The sequence below is a fragment of the Mustelus asterias genome, chromosome 19, assembly GCF_964213995.1.
Source record: "Mustelus asterias chromosome 19, sMusAst1.hap1.1, whole genome shotgun sequence".
Taxonomy (NCBI): Eukaryota; Metazoa; Chordata; class Chondrichthyes; order Carcharhiniformes; family Triakidae; genus Mustelus; species Mustelus asterias.
Window position 1 is genome coordinate 18,406,968 of NC_135819.1, and position 24,491 is coordinate 18,431,458.

General features: G+C 46.6%; 1 protein-coding gene across 1 annotated transcript in view; it reads left to right on the forward strand.

The window, feature by feature from the left end:
* The window catches only part of atp13a1 (ATPase 13A1), a 98,686-nt gene that overhangs the window by 14,793 nt on the left and 59,402 nt on the right, over positions 1 to 24,491 (forward strand). Inside the window, exons 5-11 of the mRNA XM_078235104.1 lie at positions 1,380 to 1,535; positions 4,348 to 4,417; positions 6,932 to 7,038; positions 11,825 to 11,954; positions 12,393 to 12,448; positions 17,355 to 17,481; positions 21,916 to 22,053. Coding sequence (XP_078091230.1) covers positions 1,380 to 1,535; positions 4,348 to 4,417; positions 6,932 to 7,038; positions 11,825 to 11,954; positions 12,393 to 12,448; positions 17,355 to 17,481; positions 21,916 to 22,053 — 784 coding nt within the window. The remainder of the gene's footprint in view (positions 1 to 1,379; positions 1,536 to 4,347; positions 4,418 to 6,931; positions 7,039 to 11,824; positions 11,955 to 12,392; positions 12,449 to 17,354; positions 17,482 to 21,915; positions 22,054 to 24,491) is intronic.

Genomic DNA, 24,491 nt, shown 5'->3' on the forward strand with positions numbered 1-24,491 from the left:
TGGAAGCAGTTAAAAGGCTTTAGTATCAGGAGGGGTGTCTCCCCCTACAAAGAGACACTTTAATCTGTGCGATTGATTCCAGCTCTGACAGTACCTGCCCCTTCTGCGCTGAGCTACAGTCCGTCACATTGAGCAGGGAGCCAAAAGGGAGGGGGGCCTGTCCAAGTTCTTGGGAGGCATCCAGTAATCCTCCCCACTGTTGGCAACTCTTTCTCTCTCAGATAAAGTGGAATTTTGTTTGTGAAATAAATATGCATAAATCATTTTGCTAACTATCTAAAAGGAGTGTAAAGCATGATCTGTGTTCAACCACTTATCTACAATAGCAAATGTTGCTGAGGGTGGGGGTCGGTGGACGGAGGGGTAGGGAGGAGAGCGTGTGGTGAGGTGGTTTAAGGGGTGACACAGTGGTTAGCACTGCTGCCTCACAGCGCCAGGGACCTGGGTTCTATTCCCGGCTTGGGTCACTGTCTGTGTGGAGTTTGCACATTCTCCACGTGTCTGCGTGGGTTTCCTCCGGGTGCTCCGGTTTCCTCCCACAGTCCGAGGAAAGACGTGCCGGTTAGGTGCATTGACCGTGCTAAATTCTCCCTCAGTGTACCCGAACAGGCGCCGGAGTGTGGCGACCAGGGGATTTTCACAGTAACTTCATTGCAGTGTTAATGTAAACCTTACTTGTGACACTAATAAATAATAAAATAAATGTTCAACTAAATAGTTCCAGAATTATCTTGAGACTTGATCCGGAATTTTCTAGGCATTCACGCCGGCAGGATTTTCTGGTCCCACTGATGGCTTCCTCCCTCCATGGAAAATCCCACCCATATTGGGTTCAGGGGATGTATCCAGATGTTTCTTGTTGCCTTTGAATTTGGCAAGGAGCTATGGCGGCAGAGGGGAATGTCCTTCCCACTCTATCTCCATGCTAGCTGCCACCAGTCTCCAGGACGCTTGAAGCAGAGAATACAACCCCTACAGCGCAGAAGGAGGCCATTCGGCCCATCGAGTCTGCACCGACCACAATCCCACCCAGGGCCTGATCCCCGTAACCCCACATATTTACTCTGCCAATCCCCTGACACTAAGGGGCAATTTATCATGGCCTATCCATCTAACCCGCACATCTTTGGACTGTGGGAGGAAACCGGGAGCACCCGGAGGAAATCCACGCAGACACGGGGAGAACGTGGAAACTCCACACAGACAGTGACCCGAGGCCGGAATCGAACCTGGGTCCCCGGCGCTGAGAGGCAGCAGTGCTAACCACTGTGCCACCATGCTGGCCCACAACTTCTGATTTAGTGTTGACGCACCAGCCCATCATTTACTTCTTGGGTTTGCTCTGATTAATGTTAATCTGTGCCTATCTGTTTCTGCAGGTGTTCTGCGTGGGTCTCTGGTGCTTGGATGAATATTGGTATTACAGTGTCTTCACTCTCTTCATGCTGGTAGCCTTCGAAGCCTCCCTCGTGCAGCAGCAAATGAGAAACATGTCGGAGATTCGAAAAATGGGCAACAAACCCTACATGATCCAGGTAGGAGTCAATGAGGGTAAATGTTGGTGAATATACAAGATCGGGAAGGTAGCCAGGGATGGAAGTCTTTTGCCTGTTGGACCTTGAGGGTCTTGGTGTGAAGTGAGTTTGGACAGTGGCAGCTCAGCTGCTATTACATGGTAAAACTACTCTAATATGGCACCCAATATAGCTCTTGAGATGCCTGGTGTGAGAATAATATTGGATGTGTTTCTATTTTGTGATCCCCATGACAGCACCAAGTATTTCTAGGGCTGGCACAGCATGGGTTGTGTGCACTTGTGCAATGTTTTGGACAACGTCACCATTCTAATCGAAAGCTACTTCCCACTGCAACATTGCTTATTTTTACACTGGTGATCCTGTATCCTTGCTGCTGCCAATCGGTCCACTGTGAGGAACAAATGTATGTTGGCCTGTGCCCAATGGGGACTGCATTTGGAGCCCCACTCTCATTTCACAGAGAATATTATAAAGAACAAAGAAAATTACAGCACAGGAACAGGCCCTTTGGCCCTCCAAGCCTGCACCGAGCATGCTGCCCGACTGAACTAAAACCCCCTACCCTTCCGGGGACCATATCCCTCCATTCCCATCCTATTCCTGTATAAAGATTATAGCCAGCGAAAAGCAGAGACTTTCATTCACACAGACAAGTGGCAGATGACATTTAATATAGAGACGTGTGGAGAGTGATTTGTTTTGGTTGGAAGAATAAGAGCAGGGTAGGGTTACCAGAGTGTTTAGCGAAGCATACCGGATTCATGGGCTTTACGAAGAGCAGCATAGAGTCCCAAAAATTAGGAAGTTACGATTGCATCATTGGGGTTTGGCCTTAGCTGAAACGCCACACTTTAGGAAAGACGTGAAGGCATTAGAGAGAACGCAGAACAGTTTCACGAGAACGGCTCCTGTGATGCGGAGCCCCAGTTACTTGGGAGAGCGGCGCTGCCTCACGGCACCAGGGATCCGGGTTCGATTCCTGGCTTGGATCACTGTCTGTGCGGAGTCTGCAAGTTTTCCTCGTGTCTGCATGTGTTTCCTCCGGGTTTCCTCCCAGAGTCCGAAAGACGTGCTGGTTAGGGTGCATTGGCTGTGCTAAATTCTCCCTCAGTGAATCATAGAAACCCTACAGTACAGAAAGAGGCCATTCGGCCCATCGAGTCTGCACCGACCACAATCCCACCCAGGCCCTACCCCCATATCCCTACATATTTACCCACTGATCCCTCTAACCTACGCATCTCAGGACACTAAGGGCAATTTCTTTTTAGCATGGCCAATCGACCTAACCCGCACATCTTTGGACTGTGGGAGGAAACCGGAGCACCCGGAGGAAACCCACGCAGACACGAGGAGAATGTGCAAACTCCACACAGACAGTGACCCAAGCCGGGAATCGAACCCAGGTCCCTGGAGCTGTGAAGCAGCAGTGCTAACCACTGTGCTACCGTGCCGCCCCAGTATACCCGACCCAGCACTGGCGTGCGGCGACTAGCAGATTTTCACAGTAACTTCATTGCGGTGTTAATGTAAGCCGACTTATGACACTAATTAATAAACTTTAAAAACTTTCATAATTTTGAAGCATTCTTAATAGCAGTCATGCTGAGAGAGCGCCAAGTAGCAGCTCTGTTAAACTCCCTTCAGTAGCTCCATTCGCTGAGACCACAAATCTCCTTACAGCTAAGACAAGTGTTGTGGTTGATAAATCCATCAATCTTTTGAATGATTTATAGTGGGTTTGATTGCACAGTTGCTGCCAGTCCCTTGTAGGTTTGGACAGAACAATAAAGAACGTGAAGGGCGCCAGTGTGAGAGATGTGGCAAGTTGGCCCCCGAGTGACAAAGTTTCATTCAGAATCCTCTCTGGTGCACTCCCCTTTTCTGACCTAGTAGTTTCGTGCTTGTTGCTATTCAGATTATGGTGCATTTAATTTTAAGCAAAGGATGCAGAGATGCACATACTAACCCATTTTTATTATATCATAAAATCGTAAGCTAGAAGAGGCCCTTCAGGCCACTGAGTCCACACCGATGCATTAGAAACACCTGAACTCTCTCCTTATCCCATCTGCCAGCACTTGGCCCATAGCCCTGAATGTTACGATGTGCCAAGTGCTCATCCAGGTACCTTTTAAAGGATGTGAGGCAACCCGTTTCTACCACCCTCCCAGGCAGCGCATTCCAGACCGTCACCACTCTCTGGGTAAAAATGTTTTTCCTCAAATCCCCCCTAACCCTCATGCCCCTCACCTTGGACCTATGTGCTCTCAACCAAGAAGGACAGCTGCTTCTTATCCACTCTGTCCCTCATAATCTTGTACACCTCAATCAGGACGTCCCTCAGTCTTCTCAGCTCCAACGAAAACAACTCAAGTCTACCCAACCTCTCTTCTGTTCCATCCCATCCCAGGCAGCATCCTGGTGAATCTCCTCTGCACCCCTTCCAGGATAATGTGTGTCACATCTCAGTCCCGCCATGTGATTGACACATCTTTAGTTACCCAGAGCAACCATGTGTGGATCAAAATGTGGTGAGGTTTAGGCATCAACAGATGCATCTAATATTTAGGATAGCAATCTGTAGCTTTCTCGACAGTACAGAATATGTTAGAAACCATTGTAAACAGTCAAGAGATAAGTTAGAAATAAATAGTCAAAATAAAGGGTATAGATTGTATATTGAAATGCAGCAGAACGGTTGGTTAATCTGTGGGCCTACCCGGTCCTAGCCAGTGCAGTGAGTACGTCATGCAGTATGATCTGGTTGCCGCTAAATGAGTTCTACTTTGCTGCTGGATTTTTCTAGGTCTACAGGAACAGGAAGTGGAGACAAATTTCAAGTGACGAGCTTGTTCCCGGTGACGTTGTTTCAATAGGTAAGTATTTATTTATGCTTTTAAGTGGGTGGCGGGGTCGAAGGGAATCCTTCGTGGGGGTGGGAGGGGAATAACTTCCCTTTTAACAAAATCTTAAACAAAACCCTTGTTTGAAAATGTTTCCATTTTTCCGCATTATTTGTGGTGTGACACTGACTGCCAGTTTGTGTTGGCATTCTTTCCCAAGTCCACCTCAGTGGTGGGCATTGCTCCAAGACACACTATTCACTCTGCCATTCAGTGGTTTGGGCTGAGCACAAGTATCCCCTCCAGTCATTGAACAGTCATGTGCTGTTTCTGTGGAATCCTAACTAGCCATTTGATTGAAGCAGTCTCCCTCAGCTCCCATTATCTGGCTGTGTAATTCATTGAATGACGCCAATTGTAGCTTGTAAACAATTAGCTCCATATTACAAGGCAGCAATGCATGCATTGGCTTAGCCAAAGCAACTTTGATCAGCTTAAAATAGTCATTCCAAAGTGCTTCGAGGAGGTGTAATCAGACTAAACTGAATGCCAAGCCATAGGCTTGGTCAAAGAGATGTGTTCGAAGGATGAGTGGAGAGACGGAGAGGTTTGTTGAGACAATTGGAGCATGTAGGACCTAAACAGTTGAAGGCACAGCCACCAGCGGCATGGTGACACAGTGGTTAGCACTGCTGCCTCACAGCGCTAGGAACCCGGGTTCGATTCCCGGCTTGGGTAACTGAGTGGAGTCTGCACGTTCTCCCCGCATCTGCGTGGGTTTCCTCCAGGTGCTCCGGTTTTCTCCCATGGTCCAAAGACGTGCTGGTTAGGTGAATTGGCCACGCTAAATTCTCCCTCAAGTATATCCAAACAGGCGCCGGAGTGTGGCGACTTGGGGATTATCACAGTAACTTCATTGCAGTGTTAATGTAAGCCTACTTGTGATTAACAAATAAATTTTAACTTTACAGTGGCCGTGACAATCGAAACCTGTGAATATGAATACTAATTAACCTCTGACTTCCTCCTACTCAGTGCTTTGAGATGGCTTGTGTTTTCTTTTCCATCCCGCCTCTTTTCCCATTTCTTGTGGGCAAATTAAATCTCAAACTTGGGGTTGAAGTGATGACTTACCATGTGGTCTCTCGGTCTTTCTATCCCATTGCGTATAGAATCATAGAACCCCTACAGTGCAGAAAGAGGCCATTTGGCCCATCGAGTCTGCACCGACCACAATCCCACCCAGGCCCTACCCCCTTATCCCTACATATTCACCCGCTAATCCCTCTAACCTACGCATCTCAGGACTCTAAGGGGCAATTTTTAGCATGGCCAATCAACCTAACCCACACATCTTTGGACTGTGGGAGGAAACCGGAGCACCCGGAGGAAACCCACGCAGACACGAGGAGAACATGCAGACTCCGCACAGACAGTGACCCAAGCCGGGAATCAAACCCAGGTCCCTGGAGCTGTGAAGCAGCAGTGCTAACCACTGTGCTACCGTGCCGCCCACGCTATAGCAAGTTCTAAATACAGCTAGACACAACAGGGTACTTCTCACCCATGTTCTGTCTAGTATTTGGGGTGGCACAGTGACTCGCACCACTGCCCCACAGCTCCAGGGACCCAGGTTCAATCCAGCCTCGGGTGACTGTCTGCGTGAGTTTCCTCCAGGTACCCCGGTTTCCTCCCACAGTTCAAAGATGTGTAGGTTAGGTTGGCCATGCTAAATTGTCCCTTCGTGTCAGGGGATTAATAGGCTCCTGCTCTGCCCAAGACCACAAGAAACTACAAAAGGTCATGAACGTAGCCCAATCCATCACGCAAACCAGCCTCCCATCCATTGACTCTGTCTACTTCCCGCTGCCTCGGCAAAGCAGCCAGCATAATTAAGGACCCCACGCACCTCGGACATACTCTCTTCCACCTTCTTCCGTCGGGAAAAAGATACAAAAGTCTGAGGTCATGTACCAACCGACTCACGAACAGCTTCTTCCCTGCTGCTGTCAGACTTTTGAATGGACCTACCTTGCATTAAGTTGATCTTTCTCTACACACTAGCTATGACTGTAACACTACATCCTGCGCACACTCGTTTCTTGATGAACGGTATGCTTTGTCTGTATAGCGTGCGAGAAATAATGCTTTTCGCTGTATGCTAATACATGTGACAAATCAAATCAAAGGGTGAATATGTGGGGTTATGGGGATAGGACCTTGACAGGATTGTTGTTGGTGAAGGCTTGATGGTTGAATGGCCTTCTGCACTGTAGGGATTCTGTGATTTATCCTTCAACCAATTCCCAAGTATCTGATCAGTATCACATTTCTGTTTGTGGGACTGGGCTACACAAGTTGGCTGCTAAGTTTCCTACATTCCCACTGACTGCGTGGGGAAAAAAATGTCACTGTGAAGATTTTTGTTATATCCTGAGTTGCGAAAGGCATTGTATAAATGTGGGTCTTTTTTTTTTCTCTTGTATTGTGATTGCCATGTCATTATATTCCTCCTAGTTGGAGCTGTGTTGCTTTGTTTCCGTCTAGGCCGGTCACCTCATGAGAACCTGGTTCCCTGTGACGTCCTGCTGCTCAGAGGGCGTTGTATTGTAGATGAAGCTATGTTGACTGGGGAGTCTGTCCCACAGATGAAGGTATGGCATCGTGATAGTGTTGGGAAGAATGATTGTTTGAGAACAATATCTTGTTGTTCGGAAACCAAAAAATAATCATTTGGACTTCCCGATGTACACAGGAATTCGCACTTTCAAATTACAAATTTTGCAGATTAATTTCTGGCTAATAGTTTCATTTATGTGTATTTGGATTATTTTTATAACCAAACCATGTTTAATTTGTAACAAAATAGCCACCTCAGTACAGAGACAGGAAATGTCTATTAACAAATTATCTATTGTATTATCTACTTTATTTTATTTGAACCAGAGCTGTACTCCAAATCCACCCCTGTCACTGAAAATTAGGATGGCCTGCCCCTGCCTAAACTCCTCACCTATCTTTATTGTCAAGAATAGTATTAAACTGAAAGAAAATTCATGCAGTGCGGCAAAAACAGAGAACATAAGAAAGAACATAAGAACTAGGAGCAGGAGTCGGCCATCAGGCCCCTTGAGCTTACTCTGCCATTCAATAAGATCATGGCTGATCTTTTTGTGGACTCAGCTCCACTTACCCGCCCGCTCACTATAACCCTTAATTCCTTTACTGTTCAAAAAATTATCTATTCTTGCCTTAAAAACATTCAATGAGGTAGCCTCAACTGCTTCACTGGGCAGGGAATTCCACAGATTCACAACCCTTTCTGTGAAGAAGCTCCTCCTCAACTCGGTCCTAAATCTGCTTCCCCTTATTTTGAGGCCATACACCCTAGTTCTAGTTTCACCTGCCAATAGAAACAACCTCCCTGCTTCTATCTTATCTATTCCCTTCATAATTTTATATGTTTCCAAAGGATCTCCCCTCATTCTTCTGAATTCCAATGAGTATAGCCCCAGTCTATTCAATCTCTCATAAGCCACCCCTCGGAGGGTTGGGAAAGTTTTAAAAACCAACAAAAGGTGACAAATAAAATAGAGGGAGAAGATAAACTGAGGTAAACTATTAAGTCAACACGGTGGCACAGTGGTTAGCACTGCTGCCTCACAGCGCCAGGGACCCAGGTTCGATTCCCAGCTTGGGTCATTGTCTGTGTGGAGTTTGCACATCCTCCCTGTATCTGCGTGGGTTTCCTCTGGGTGCTCCGGTTTCCTCCCGCAGTCTGAAAGATGTGCTGGTTAGGGTGTATTGACCCAAACAGGCGCCGGAGTGTGGCGACTAGGGGAATTTCACAGTAACTTCATTGCAGTGTTAACGTAAGCCTTATTGGCGACTAATAAATAATCTTTAACTTTAAGTAGTGTGAAAACTGACAGGGTATGAGCTTCATTCAATATATAAAAAGGAAGAGAGAGGCGAAAGGGAATATACGCCCTTTAGAGAAAGAGTCGGGGGAAATAATAATGGGGAACCCTTCTGTGACCTTGCTTGTAACCACCTGAAACGTAGCAATCTTAAAGGGTCTGAAAGACCTGCTGGTTAGGTGCATTGACCCAAACAGGTGCCGGAGTGTGGCGACTAGGGGGATTTCACATTGCAGTGTTCATGTAAGCCATACTTGCGACGAATAAACAAACTTTTTAAAAAACGTTTTTACTGCAGAGTACAACAATCGGGCCGTGTGGAACAAATAAAAATTAGGTAGAACATTGCTTCTAATCCTACAGTCCTCTGCAATCTTTGTGTTTCTCCAACTCTAGGCTCATGTAAGTCCCAAATTCCTTTTCAGCACCACTGCTGGCAGCTCAAACCCTGTAATCCTCTCCCCTAACTCACGTGTCCCTCTACTTCTCTCTCCATCTGTGAAATGTTCTTTTAAAAACTACCTCTCAGTGTAAAGAAGGGCATGCCCCTGTCTACATCAATGGGGACAAAGTAGAAATGGTCAAGAGCTTCAAGTTTTTAGGTGTCCAAATCACCAACAACCTGTCCTGCTCCCCCCCCCCCCATGCCGGTATAGTTAAGAAAGCCCACCAACGCCTCTACTTTCTCAGGAGACTAAGGAAATTTGGCATGTCAGCTACGACTCTCACCAACTTTTACAGATGCACCATAGAAAGCATTCTTTCTGGTTGTATCACAGCTTGGTATGGCTCCTGCTCTGCCCAAGACCGCAAGAAACTACAAAAGGTTGTGAATGTAGCCCAATCCATCACGCAAACCAGCCTCCCATCCATAAGACCATAAGACATAGGAGCGGAAGTAAGGCCATTCGGCCCATCGAGTCCACTCCACCATTCAATCATGGTTGATTTCAACTCCATTTACCCGCTCTCTCCCCATAGCCCTTAATTCCTCGAGAAATCAAGAATTTATCCATTTCTGTCTTGAAGACGCTCAACGTCTCGGCCTCCACAGCCCTCTGTGGCAATGAATTCCACAGACCCACCACTCTCTGGCTGAAGAAATTTCTCCTCATCTCTGTTCTAAAGTGACTCCCTTTTATTCTAAGGCTGTGCCCCCGCGTCCTAGTCTCCCCTGTTAATGGAAACAACTTCCCTACGTCCATCCTATCTAAGCCGTTCATTATCTTGTAAGTTTCTATCAGATCTCCCCTCAACCTCCTAAACTCCAATGGATATAATCCCACGATCCTCAGACGTTCATCGTATGTCAGGCCTACCATTCCTGGGATCATCCGTGTGAATCTCCGCTGGACCCGCTCCAGTGCCAGTATGTCCTTCCTGAGGTGTGGGGCCCAAAATTGCTCACAGTACTCCAAATGGGGCCTAACCAGTGCTTTATAAAGCCTCAGAAGTACATCCCTGCTTTTGTATTCCAAGCCTCTTGAGATAAATGACAACATTACATTTGCTTTCTTAATTACGGACTCAACCTGCAAGTTTACCTTTAGAGAATCCTGGACTAGGACTCCCAAGTCCCTTTGCACTTTAGCATTATGAATTTTGTCACCGTTTAGAAAATAGTCCATGCCTCTATTCTTTTTTCCAAAGTGTACGACCTCGCACTTGCCCACGTTGAATTTCATCAGCCACTTCTTGGACCACTCTCCTAAACTGTCTAAATCTTTCTGCAGCCTCCCCACCTCCTCAATACTACCTGCCCCTCCACCTATCTTTGTATCATCGGCAAACTTGGCCAGAATGCTCCCAGTCCCGTCATCTAGATCGTTAATATATAAAGAGAACAGCTGTGGCCCCAACACTGAACCCTGCGGGACACCACTTGTCACCGGTTGCCATTCTGAGAAAGAACCTTTTATCCCAACTCTCTGCCTTCTGTCTGACAGCCAATCATCAATCCATGTTAGTACCTTGCCTCGAATGCCATGGGCTCTTATTTTACTCAGCAGTCTCCCGTGAGGCACCTTGTCAAAGGCCTTTTGGAAGTCAAGATAGATAACATCCATTGGCTCTCCTTGGTCTAACCTATTTGTTATCTCTTCAAAGAACTCTAACAGGTTTGTCAGGCACGACCTCCCCTTACTAAATCCATGCTGACTTGTCTTAATCCGACCCTGCACTTCCAAGAATTTAGAAATCTCATCCTTAACGATGGATTCTAGAATTTTGCCAACAACTGAGGTTAGGCTAATTGGCCTATAATTTTCCATCTTTTTTCTTGTTCCCTTCTTGAACAGTGGGGTTACAACAGCGATTTTCCAATCCTCTGGGACTTTCCCTGACTCCAGTGACTTTTGAGAGATCATAACTAACGCCTCCACTATTTCTTCAGCTATCTCCTTTAGAACTCTAGGATGTAGCCCATCTGGGCCCGGAGATTTATCAATTTTCAGACCTTTTAGTTTCTCTAGCACTTTCTCCTTTGTGATGGCAACCATATTCAACTCTGCCCCCTGACTTTCCTGAATTGTTGGGATATTACTCATGTCTTCTACTGTGAAGACTGACATTGACTCTGTCTACACTTCCCGCTGCCTCCGCAAAGCAGCCAAAATAATTAAGGACTCCACGCACCCCGGACATTCTCTCATCCACCAACTTCCGTCGGGAAAAAGATACTAAAGTCTGAGGTCACGTACCAACCGACTCAAGAACAGCTTCTTCCCTGCTGCCGTCAGACTTTTGAATGGACCTACCTTGCATTAAGTTGATCTTTTTCTTCACCCTAGCTATGACTGTAACACTCCATTCTGCACTCTTGTTTCCTTCTCTGTGAACGGTATGCTCTGTCTGTATAGCGTGCAAGAAACAATACTTTTCATTGCATATTAATACGTGACAAATCAAATCAAAAAGCTGTGGTAATAACCCCCCCCCCCCTTGCATGCTCAGTGTCAAAATTTGTTTTGACGATCACTCCCGAGAAATTTGGGGTGTTTTTACCATGTCAAAGTTGTGGCTGTTAATGGTGGAGCAATGAAAATTGGGATGAACAAGAAGCTAATATTGAAGGTGCTGCAGAAAAATACATTCTCTGTTCCTAGGTCAACAACTGTGTCAGGTGGTGGCTTGATGCATGTACCTTTTCTAGGTGGAGGGGGAAAGGGTAATTTCTGTGTGTACGTGTGTATCCGGGAACAGTTCAAGGTTTCTATGCTGCCAAAGCCTAATGAGCTCTGCTGGCAATAAATTATTGGGTGGGATTTTCGAGCCGCGCTCACCCCAAAGTTGGAAAAACCTGTCCAGGATTGATGGACCTTTGTGTGGTCCGTGTCCCACTTGCTACGGTTCCCGTGGCGGGCGGGGTGTGAAAATTCCAACCATTGTCCTCAGTGCTGCAAGGTCTACCTAATGGCCAAGAGAGAGCCCCATCCAATGACCAACCGAACCCTCGGTTTCCATATTGGTGAAGCCGGGGCTACTGGCCAACTTAATATTTTCCCTGCATTGGTTCTTGCAGGAACCGGTAGAAGACCTTAACCCAAAGCACGTGCTGGACTTGCAGTCGGATTCAAAGCTGAATGTGATCTTTGGAGGGACCAAAGTAGTTCAACATACTCCGCCTCAAAAAACCAGTGCGGGACTCAAACGTAAGTAGAGAAAGAGCGTTGCGCTGCCCCTGTTGTGCGTTGCGCTGCCCCTGTTGTGCGTTGCGCTGCCCCTGTTGTGCGTTGCGCTGCCCCTGTTGTGCGTTGCGCTGCCCCTGTTGTGCGTTGCGCTGCCCCTGTTGTGCGTTGCGCTGCCCCTGTTGTGCGTAATTTTAAAGTCTTCTCACATTCTTTTAGAATGTGGTTGGCGTGAGTGTTTTGCATACATGTACCTACATATTTCAATGCAGTTTCAGGAATTGGTCAACTTTAACAAGTTGCTGCCTGAAGAACTTCAATATCGCATGTGACACTTTGTGATAATTAATTCCTCTTACATTTATCTTTTTGACTTTTTGTGTACTTTGCCTTGTGCTTGCTGAACCAAAGATGCCATTCGCACCCCTAACGTAATTCTGTAATTCTAATTTATTTCCCCAGCTGTGGATAACGGTTGTGTTGCCTATGTCCTCAGAACTGGTTTCAACACTTCTCAGGTGAGTAGACCACCACCCGTAGCGAGATGTGAAAACTGTTTACCAGGGTAAAGGCTGCACATTATGGCTGAGAATTGTAATTGACAAAATATGCTTGACACGATGCCAGTTTTGGTGAGTGAAGTTACAAGTCCATCAGTATCTGCCCAAGTGCAAAATATCCCACGAGCTAGCACAGCAATGTGAGTGAAGCAATGATCGGACTGATGGGATTGTTAGGAGTCAGGGTACTATAAAAGTTATGGGGAAAATTATCCCCTTCAGACTGAGGGATGTACTGCTGAGATATTATAAGGCTCTGGTCAGACCATATTTGGAATATTATGAGCAATTTTGGGCCCCATGTCGAAGGAAGGATGTGCTGGCCCTATAGAGAGTCCAGAGGAGATTCACAAGAATGATGCCGGGAATGAAAAGCTTGATGTATGAGGAGTGTTTGAGGACTCTGTGTCTGTACTCGTTGGCGTTTAGAAGGATGAGGGAGGGGGGATCTCATTGAAACTTACAGAATAATAAAAGGCCTGAATAGAGTGGACATGGAGAAGATGTTTCCATTAGTAGGAGAGACTAGGATCCGAGGGCACGGCCTCAGATGACCCTTTAAAAGTGAGATGAAGAGGAATTTCCTCCGCAACGCCTGGAGGAAACCCACGCTGACACGGAGAACGTGCAAACTCCACACAGTCACCCAAGCCGGGAATCACACCCAGGTCCCTGGCTAGACACCCTGCCGCCCAGATCTTTTGTCCTATTTGATTTGGCTAGGGTTGCAATGTTTTCTGGGAGACAGCTCCAGATCTAAAATATCTTTGGGCAATAAAGCGTTCAGTTGAAACCCACTGCGTTATTTAATTGTGCTGCTTCAATGTGTCCATGGTAATGGAGCCATTTCCCAGCAAAGAAAGATATCTGCAGCAACAGCAGTAAATGAATGCACGATGAGTGGGAGCAGATTATTTTGTTATTGAGTTAGCAGGTTCATTGCAATACTTGCTTTTTGCTGCCTGCTAAGTGTTTGGCACAATATTATTTGGGTGTGGAGCTTGTGTGTTCCAGTCGCACTCCAGAGACTCGTGTTGGCGTGTCAACAAAAATTCTGTGCTCTCCCATGGGTGTGCCATCTTTCCGATGGCACTTCGTAACCACTGCCTCATCTGCTTGTCCAGGTGGGTCCCATCACGCTCCAGAACGAAAAAGGCTGAGGGGGTTTGCAGGGCGGCACGGTAGCACAGTGGTTAGCACTGCTGCTTCACAGCTCCAGGGACCTGGGTTCGATTCCCGGCTTGGTCACTGTCTGTGTGGAGTTTGCACATTCTCCTCGTGTCTGCGTGGGTTTCCTCCGGGAGCTCCGGTTTCCTCCCACAATCCAAAGATGTGCGGGTTAGGTTGATTGGCTATGCTAAAATTGCCCCTTAGTGTCCTGGGATGCATAGATTAGAGGGATTAGTGGGTAAAATATATGGGGGTAGGGCCTGGGTGGGATTGTGGTCGGTGCAGACTCGATGGGCCGAATGGCCTCTTTCTGTACTGTAGGGTTTCTATGATTCTATGATTTAATCAATAATTCTTTTTTCAAAAAAGGCCACTAGAAATATGTTTTTTAGTTCTTTCGCGGGATGCGGGCATCACTGGCTTGGACCAGCATTTATTGCCCATCCCAATTTGCCCTTGAACTGAGCGTCTCACTCGACTATTTCAGAGGGCAGTTCGGAGTCAACTGCATTAAGTTTAAATTTATTTATTAGTCACAAGTAAGGCTTACATTAACACTGCAATGAAGTTACTGTGAAAATCCCCTAGACGCCACACTCCAGCACCTATTCGGGTCAGTGCACCTCACCTGCACATGTTTCAACTGTGGGAGGAAACCGGAGCAGCCGGAGGAAACCCATACAGACACGGGGAGAACGCGCAGATTCCCCACACACAGTGACCTAAGCTAGGAATCGAACCCAGGTCCCTGGCGCTGTGAGGCAGCAGTGCTAACCACTATGTCACCCCGATTGCTCTGGAGTCGCGTATTAGCCAGACCAAGCAAGGATGGCAGATTTCCTCTCCTAAAGGACTTTAGTGAGCCAGATGGGTTTTTCTGACAATCGACAACGGTTTCATGGTCATAGTTAGATCCTTAATTCCAGATTTTTATTGAATTAAAATCTCATCGTTTGCTTGGTAGGATTTGAACCCAGGGCCCAAGAGCATTACCCTGGGTCTCTGGGTACTAGTCCAGTGACAATACCATGACGCCACCGCCTCCCATTCGTCTCACTTATATTTTGTAAGAACCTGATCTATGCAAACTGGCTGCTGCATATGTCTAACAAAATACTGAATTGAATGTTGAGCATTTTGAGGTCCTAGATATCTGATAAATCGCCTTTGTTTTTTAGTGCTCCCTGCTTAGTTTATCCTCAGTTCCCAGGCAGCCAACTGCTTTGCTTACATTTTCTTGCGTTCCCCATCACCATTTTGGTCATAAATCTTTTTGCCTACCTTTATAATACTACTTCCCAATGTAAACTTGTTGGGGTGTGACTAGTCGAGGTACACACATCGGTAGGAAGGTTACATTACAGCGCAACAAGTTTATAATCCAAACTGCTTCTGTAATGTGGGGGTCGAAATTTTGAATATCAAAGTAGGGAGAGAAATTCTTTAAAACGATTGCTGAATTGATCCAATTATCCAATAGATTCCAAGCCTGATTCACCGGAAAATTACTCTTGTTTTGAGACTTTGTGCACAGTCACCTGGGAAATTGACTAATTAATTAACATCATTAATGAATGAATCAACAACTGTAGGATTGGTTTCTCAACTTTGTCTGTTAAGTGCAATTAACTAAATATGTCAATGGTGGGCAACCTAGACTAGTGAGTGAGCTGCATGGGTGGCCCTTCATCTCAGTAGGCCACGAGATTGAAATCGGGCTTGTTCACTAACTGAATACGGTTAAATATATTTATTACGTACCAAACATTGCCAAGCAACTGATAGCCAAGTTCTGCGCACGTAAGGACGGCCTCAACCAGGATCTTGGGTTCATGTCATGCTACCTGTAACCATTTGGCCTGGGCTTGTAAAATCTCACTAACTATCCTGGCTGGAGACAATTCACACCCCTTTAACCTGTGCTTAACCCTCTCTCCACTCGCATTGTCTGCATCTGTAAAGACTTGATTACCCGTTAAGACGCGCATTCCAACCATTATCTTGTAATTGAGTCTGTGTCTATATATGCCCTGTTTGTGAACCCAACTCTCCACTCAACCTGCTGAGGGAGCGGCGCTCCGAAAGCTCGTGCTACCAAATAAACCTGTTGGACTTTACCCCGGTGTTGTGAGACGACTTGCTGTATATACCAAACATTTCACAATGAGTTATAGAAAATGCTTAATCATTCGTATATTAATAGATCTATCATCAACTTGTAATAGTAAAAACAAAGTAAGTATGGATACTTTGGACACAGGGAGAGCACGGGCTCTCACAATCGATGTTGTGAGCAATCAGCACCCACCTCACTTCACTTGCCCTTGCTTTACATGAGAATCACTTCAGTCGCACCGATGGGAAAAGAAGGACTCAGAGGAATCAATCAGGCAGCCCAGCGTTGGACAGCAGTCAACAAAAATATCTCGTGGGGCCACATGTGGCTCCCGGGCTGCCAGTTGCCCACCACTGGCATATGTGTTAAGAATCTAACTGCAGAGTCTAAGAATTAAGAATCTAACTGCCCCCACCGCCCCCCCCCAACGAACACCATCAAAAAAACAGCAGTATCCACTGCGTTGTTGTGGGACCTTGTTCTGTGTAAAATCACTGGCGTGGTGCCCATAAATCATTTGCAAGGACCGAAATGTGTTCTCACTGTCCCTCATCCTTGTGTTGTTTTTTCCTCCATGCTAACGCTTTCTTGTCTACATGTTCTTTTTCTCTTTTTTTAATTTTTGTTTCTTTTCCTCTTGTAGACTCTTCACCTGCCTTGCTCTTGCTCCCTGATGCCCCGTGCGCTGCCTCTCCTTGGTGCCCCTCCTGCACCCTGACCTTCCTGCTCCTCTTCTGTCTCCCACAACTTCCTCTGATGCCTCGAGTGTTGATCTGATTTCTCCCGCGTGTTTGCCTCCCTCGCCCCGTCCGTTCTGTCTGAAGTTACGCGGAAAGTCAATTCTGGCTGGTGCACATATAACCCCACAAATTCACCATGCCAGTCCCCCTGACACTCGAGTTAATCTAGCACGGCCAATCAACTGAACCAGCACATCCCCGGACCGAGGGAGGAAACCAGAGAACCCAGGGGAAACCCTCGCAGACACGGGGAGAACTTGCAAACTCCACACAGACAGTGACCAAGCTCGGAATTGAACCAAGGTCCCTGGTGCTGTGAGGCAGCAGTGCTGACCACTGTGCCACCGTTTGCACGTTCAAACGGTGGCACAGTGGTCAGCACTGCTGCTTCACAGCGCCAGGGACCTTGGTTCAATTCCGAGCTTGGTCACTGTCTGTGTGGAGTTCGCAAGTTCTCCCCGTGTCTGCGTGGGTTTCCTCCGGGTGCTCCGGTTTCCTCCCACAGTCCAAAGATGTGCGGGTTAGGTTGATTGGCCATGCTAAATTGACCCTAGTGTCATGGGGATTAACAGGGTAAACATATGGGGTTACGGGAACAGGGCCTGGGTGGGATTGTGGTCGGTGCAGACTCGATGGGCCGAATGGCCTCCTTCTGTACTGTCGGGATTCTATAAATTCCACACAGATGGTGTTACATATGCCGCTTAATTGTTGGTCTGGAACAAATGAGAAACTAGGTTGCTGGCTATATTGGCACAGGAAACAGGAAGAGTATGTAAGGAAAAGACAGACTATTCACACAGGTTGTATGAATTTAGTTTTGTTTTCAAACTCCCAGGGCAAGTTGCTGCGAACAATCCTCTTTGGAGTCAAACGAGTTACTGCCAACAATCTGGAGACATTTATCTTCATCCTCTTCCTCCTCGTCTTTGCTGTTGCTGCCGCTGTATACGTTTGGGTGGAAGGTAAGCCTAACAGAGCCCCAGGTGTTATTTTTAAGACGTTGCTGTGTTACGCAGTTTGAGGAAGGCCCTTTGGAGTCCAGGGGCCCGTCGAATGCGAGGCTGCAGTGTTTACCATTGCCATTCTTATTGAGGCTGGGAACCAGATGCTTCCCTAATTTGTGGTAGGGGGAGAAAAAGATGCAGTGACGGAATGGACCCCAGTTGCACCCCATCAAGGTACCGTCAGCAGAATGGGGGGCGGGGGGGGGGGGGGGGGTCTTCTAACATGATATGAAAAATAATCACAGAATTGTTCTGGTGCAGGAGGAGGCCATTTGGCCCATCATGTCTGCACCGGCTCTCCAAACGAGCATCATGACTTAGTGTCATTCCTTTACCTTTTCCCTCTACCTGTGCGCATTGACCATAAAACATAGGAGCAAAATTAGGCCACTCGGCCCATCGAGTCTGCTCTGCCATTCAGTCATGGCTGATGTTTTTCTCATCCCCATTCTCCTGTCTTTTCCTCTGATCCCCTTATCAATCAAGAACCTATCTATCTCTGTCTTAAAGACACTCAATGACCTGGCCTCCACAGCCTTCTGCGGCAAAGAGTTCCACAGATTCATTGGATATGGTTCTTTGAATAGAAACAATGCCCCCTTGAATGCCTCGATTGAACCTGCCTCCATCACACTTACAAGCAGTGCATTGCAGACCCCAACTACTTGCTGGGTGAAAAAGGTTTTTCTCAAATCACATTTGCTTTTTTTTTAACAAATCACTTTAAATCTGTGCCCCCTCATTCTCGATCCTTTTCCTGAGGGGGAACAGTTTCTCCCTGTCTGCTCAATCCATCCCCCTCATGATTCTGAACATTCTATCAAATCTCCTCTTAGCCTTTCTCTCCAAGGAGAACAGTCCCAATCTCTCCAGTCTATCCTCAACCCTGGAATCATTCCTGTAAACCTCTTCTGCATTCCCTCCAATGCGTTCACATCCTTCCTACAGGGTGGCATCCAGAACTGGGCACATTATTCTAGCTTAGATCTAACTAGTGTCTTGTATAAGTTCAGCAAAACCTGCTTGCTTTTGTACTCTATGCCCCTATTAATAAAGCCCAGAATACTATTTGTTTTATTAACAGCTTTCCCTGCCTGTCCTGCAACCTTTAATGTCTTATGCACATTTACACGTAGGTCTCTGCTCCTGAATCCCCTTAAGAATTTTACCCCTTATTTTATATTGTATCTCCCAAGTTCTTCCTACCAAAATACATCACCTCTCGCTTCTCCGCATTGAACTCCATCTGCCACCTCCCTGCCCACTCCACCAACTAGCCATGTCCTTTTGAAGTTCTGTACTGTCCTCACAGTTTACAATACTTTCAAGTTTTGTATCATTTACAAACTTTGAAACTCTCCCCTGCAAACCAAGATTGAGATCATTCATATATATCAGGGAAAAGCAAAGGTCCCAATCCTGACCCCTGGGGAACACCACTACAAACCTTCCTTCAACCTGAAAAATATCCATTGTCCATTGCTCTGCTTCCTATTATTTTGTATCCAGTTGCTACTGTTTTGTACCCATGTTGCTGCTGTCTACTTGGTAATACGAAGGGAAGAGGGCAATGGGCGGCTTCCTTGGCATAAACCTTTGATGTCTGATTCGAGTATGATGACAACATTTATTGCTATCATGTGAGCTAGATACAAGATACCGTGAGGGGGTGTAGCTCAGTGGTAAAGCATTTGACTGCACATTGCAAGGTCCCTGGTTCAAGTCCCAATACCCCCCTCATTGTTTTAGCGTGGCATAGTGGTTAGCACTGCTGCCTCACAGCGCCAGGGGTCCGGGTTCGACTCCCGGCTTGGGTCACTGTCTGTGTGGAGTTTGCACATTCTCCTTGTGGGTTTCCTCCAGGTGCTCCGGTTTCCTCCCACATTCCAAAGACATGCATATTCGGTTGATTGGCCGTGCTTAGAAATCATAGAATCCCTACAGTACAGAAAGAGGCCATTCGGCCCATCGAGTCTGCACTGACCACAATCCCACCCAGGCCCTACCCCCATATCCCTACAGATTTACCCACTAATCCCTCTAACCTAAGCATCTCAGGACACTAAGGGCAATTTTTTTTTTATAGCATGGTCAATGCACCCTAACCCACACATCTTTGGACTGTGGGAGGAAACCGGAGCACCCGGAGGAAACCCACGCAGGCACGGGGAGAATGTGCAAACTCCACACAGACAGTGACCCAAGCCGGGAATTGAACCCAGGTCCCTGGAGCTGTGAAGCAGCAGTGCTAACCACTGTGCTACCATGCCGCCCGGTTAGTTGACCTGAGTGTCAGGGGGATTAACAGGGTAAATGTGTGGGGTTACTGGAAGAAGGCCTGGATGGGACTGTGGTCAGTACAGACATGATGGGCCGAATGGCCTCCTTCTGTACTGTAGGTATTCTATTCTATACAAGAACATTCATTGCTGGTGGCTCTCTTGAGGCAAAAAATAACTTAAAAATAATTAATTTATATTTTTTTAGAAACCATCCCCAGTTGCCAGAACATGGGTTGATAACAGATATGTAACCTGGCAGTTTGGTTTCAACAGAACAGCTCCTTTTGCATATAAATCTTCCACTTTTCATGATGTTCTTGCCTGCAGACAATGGTGCATGCTATTTGCTTTGTGTGAAAGTGTTCCAGTTGTTTCCTAAAGTATTTTTGGGAGTGCTTTATGGTCTATTTTAGTTTGTAAGCATTTTAGATGTCTTTCTCCTCTTTCCTTGTCCATTCCTTTATTCAAATTGGAGCCATAGTGGGGGGGGGAAAAGTTGCTTTGCAAACACCACTTCAGTTGGCATTTCATAATGGCCAGTGTCGGGTTATCTGACTAGACGTCTACTCATTTTCTTGAAGAGCTGTGGCCCACAGGGCTATGGGCCAAGTGCATCAAGGTGGGATTAGGCTTGGGAATTCTCTGAGCTTCATGTCAAGCTCTGTTGTAATTTTTGGTGGTGGTCAGAGGACGGTTTAACATGCCTGGTTTTAGCACATGGGTAGAGTCAGTGGAGGGTTTTAACATAAGTTCATAAGATATAAGAGCAGAAATAGGCCATTTGGCCCATTGGGTCTGCTCTGCCATTCGATCATGGCTGATATGCTTCTCATCCCCACTTTCCCACCTTCTCCCTGTAACCCTTCAACCCATTACCAATTAAAAATCTGTCTAACTCCTTAAATTTACTCACTCTCCCAGCATCCATGAGTAGTGAATTCCACAGATTCACAACCCTTTAGGAGAAGTTGTTTCTCCTCAACTCTGTTTTAAATTTGCTACCCCTACATGCCTGGTTTTAACACATGGGTAGAGGTGTATTTATGTTTTAAACATGTTATATAACATACAACTGCTTCAGCGTTTTTGTCACTATCCCCGTCTGTGTCTTCTGTAAAAACTTGCACTCTTAATGAGAGATAGGCTACCCATTCATCTGGATTAAAATGTGACAAGCATGTTAGCTGTGTGCACTAATCTACTGCACCGCACCGTCTCCTACGCATGCTGATGCAGTTTGTGCGCAAGAGGTTATTTATTGAACAATCTCCTTTCTTCCTGTATTCGGTCACTGACGGTTATATCGTGATAAATGTCGTGCCAGTTTGAGATGGAGTGGCTCTGCATGGTAGAGGAGGTGATGCTTGCCAGAGTTTTGTAACTCCTGTTTGAAGATCAGTGGGGGTGAATAAAATTAAAACTAGCTGCCAGGGATATGAACTGCTTTCTGTGCTGGGTGAGAGATCGGTGCAAAATCATTTTCTAAAACAATTTGCTAAACAGTTGGATGTTTCTGGGATGCACAGATTTCATATTTAAAGTTTTATTAGTCTTGCAAGTCGGCTTACATTAACGCTGCAATGAAGTTACTGTGAAAATCCCCTAGTCACCACACTCTGGCGCCTGTTCGGGTACACTGAGGGAGAATTGACCATGGCCAATGCACCTAACCAACACATCTTTGGACTGTGGGAGGAAACCAGAGCACCCGGAGGAAACCCACGCAGACACGGGGAGAACGTGTAGACTCCACACAGACAGTGACCCAAGCTGGGAACCGAACCTGGGTCCCTGGAGCTGTGAGGCAGCAGTGCTGACCTTAATTAGACGATTATGTTCTGATGTCTTTTCCCCAATTAGATCCATTATCTACTAGGGGATTTTCACAGTAACTTCATTGCAGTGTTAATGTAAGCCTACTTGTGACTAATAAATAAACTTTAACTTTTTATGACGTGCATTAATGCTTTATTTTCTCAAGCAATGAGCTCAACGGGATGAGATGATCTATGATTAACGAAATCTCACAGTTGGCACAAATCAAGTCAATTGTTTCTAAGAATTATATTCATCGTGGATGTTTCTGAACCTTATACGTTCATGCTTGCAGGTACAAAGGACCCAAACAGAAACCGATACAAGTTGTTTTTGGAGTGCACACTAATCCTGACGTCTGTCGTCCCTCCGGAGCTCCCGATTGAATTGTCGCTGGCAGTCAACACGTCTCTTATTGCACTGGCTAAACTGCGTAAGTACTGTGTGCTGCTCTAAACGCTCAGTGTAGGGGTGCATGTGCTGCTAGAAGGTGCTTCACATTCTGGTAACTTTCTGAAACCATTGTATGCTGGAAATCACTGCAACCACAGCTATCCTACAGAAAATAGACGATGGGCATTTTATATTCGCGCACAATCTAAGCCATTCTGGAGTGTGCCTTGAACTCTCAACTCTGACGTAGAGGCAAAAGTGCTCCGAACTCAGCGATGGCTGACCACTTGTCCTGGAAACCCTTTTATCGAGTGAATAACTGGGGAAAACTGACCAGAGGACTCCTTCATTCGATTGCTTGTCTCTGTTGAGTCAGCAGATCCTGGTGGCACAGTGATGAACACTGCTGCCTCACAACGCCAGGGTCCCAGGTTCAATTCCAGCCTCGGGCCACTGTCGGTGTGGAGTTGGCACGTTCTCCCCATGTCTGCGTGGGTTTCCTCCGGATGCTCCGGTTTCCTCCCACAGTCCAAAGATGTGTGGGTTAGGTTGATTGGCCAGGTTAAAAATTGCCCCTTAGAGTCCTGAGATGCGTAGGTTAGAGGGATTAGCGGGTAAATATGTGGGGGTAGGGCCTGGGTGGGATTGTGGTCTGTGCAGACTCAATGGGCCGAATGGCCTCCTTCTGCACTGTAGGGTTTCTATATAATTTCTAATGAAATAGTGGAAGGACTTGATAAAGTTGCTTGGATTCTTGGCTTTAAAATAAAGCTGTAAGAGTCAAAAAAATCTATACGGCCCTTTGGCCAAGGACTATTGTGTCTGATCTTGGGAACCTCCGATGATGTCCAGGCCCCAGAGGGTACAGATGAGATTTGCTGAGATGATACCGGAGATGGAATGTTCTGATTATGAGGAAAGATGACAAACTATTTTCTTTCATTTGTAAAAATGGTGAGGGGATGAGATTGAATCACTCAAAAATCATGAGGGGTTTTGCTAAGTAACTGGACGTAAGGTATTTGTACCAACTATTTAATGAGTTACTAAGTATCATAGAATCTCACAATGCAGAAGAGGCCCATCGGCCCATCGAGCCTGCACCGACACCTGACATCCCAGCTAATCCCATCTGCCAGCACTTGGCCCACAGCCTGGAATGTTATGATGTGCCAAGTGCTGATCCAAGTACTTTTTAAAGGATGTGAGGCAACCCGCCTCCACCACTCTCCCAGGCAGTGCATTCCAGACCCTCACCACCCTCTGAATAACAAAGTTTTTCCTCACATCCTCCCTAAACCTCCTACCTCTAACCTTGAACTTATGTCCATTTGTGACTGACCCTTCTAAGAGGAACAGATGCTCCTCACCTACTCTGTCCATGTCCCCCATAATCTTGTACACCTCGATTATGTCTCCCCTGTCATCTCTGCTCCAAAGAAAACAACCCAAGCCTACCCAACCTCTCTTCTTCATTTAAATGTTCCATCCCAGGCAGCATTCTCCTCTGCACCCCCTCCAGTGCAATCACATCCTTCCTATAATGTGGTGACCAGAACTGCACACAGTGCTCCAGCTGTGGCCTCACCAAAGTTCTGTACAACTCCAGTATGACTTCCCTGCTTTTGTAAGCTGTGCCTCGATTGATAAAGGCAAGTGTCCCATATGCGTTTTTCACCACCCTACTAACATGCCCTTCCACTTTCAGAGATCTGTGGACAATCATGCCAAGGTCGCTTTGTTCCACAGAACTTCCCAGTGTCCTACCATTCATAGAATCCCTACAGTGCAGAAGGAGGCCATTCGGCCCATCGAGTCTGCACCGACCACAATCCCACCCAGCCCTATCCTAGCTAGATCCCCTGACACTAAGGGGCAATTTAGCATGGCCAATCCACCTAACCAGCACATCTTTGGACTATGGGCAGAAACTCTCACAGACGCAGGGAGAATGTGCAGACTCCACACGGGCACTGACCCAAGCCGGGAATCGAACCTGGGCGAATGGCGCTGTGAAACAGCAGAGCTAACCACCGTGCTGGCCCACAACTTCTGATTTACTGTTGACACACCAGTCCATTGTTTACTTTTTGGGGACACTGAAGGAGAATTTAGCACGGCCAATGCACCTAACCCGCATATCTTTGGAGTGTGGGAGGAAACCGGAGCACCCGGAGGAAACCCATGCAGGCACGAGGTGAATGTGCAGACTGCACACAGACGGTGACCCGAGCCGGGAATTGAACCCAGGTCCCTGGTGCTGTGAGGCAGCAGCACTAACCACTGTGCCACCGTGCCGCTTATTGAATAGAATAGAGAAGAATAAGTTTAAGATCATTGCAGAGGTTAGCAGAATGTTTTTCGTGCACTGTCTGACCAGGCATGCTGGGCAAAGCAGGATTTATAAGCGTTTGTATTCTCGCAGGGAAGATTCATAAGGATCAGGGAAATGGAATTATGAGGCAAAGTCCTTCAGAG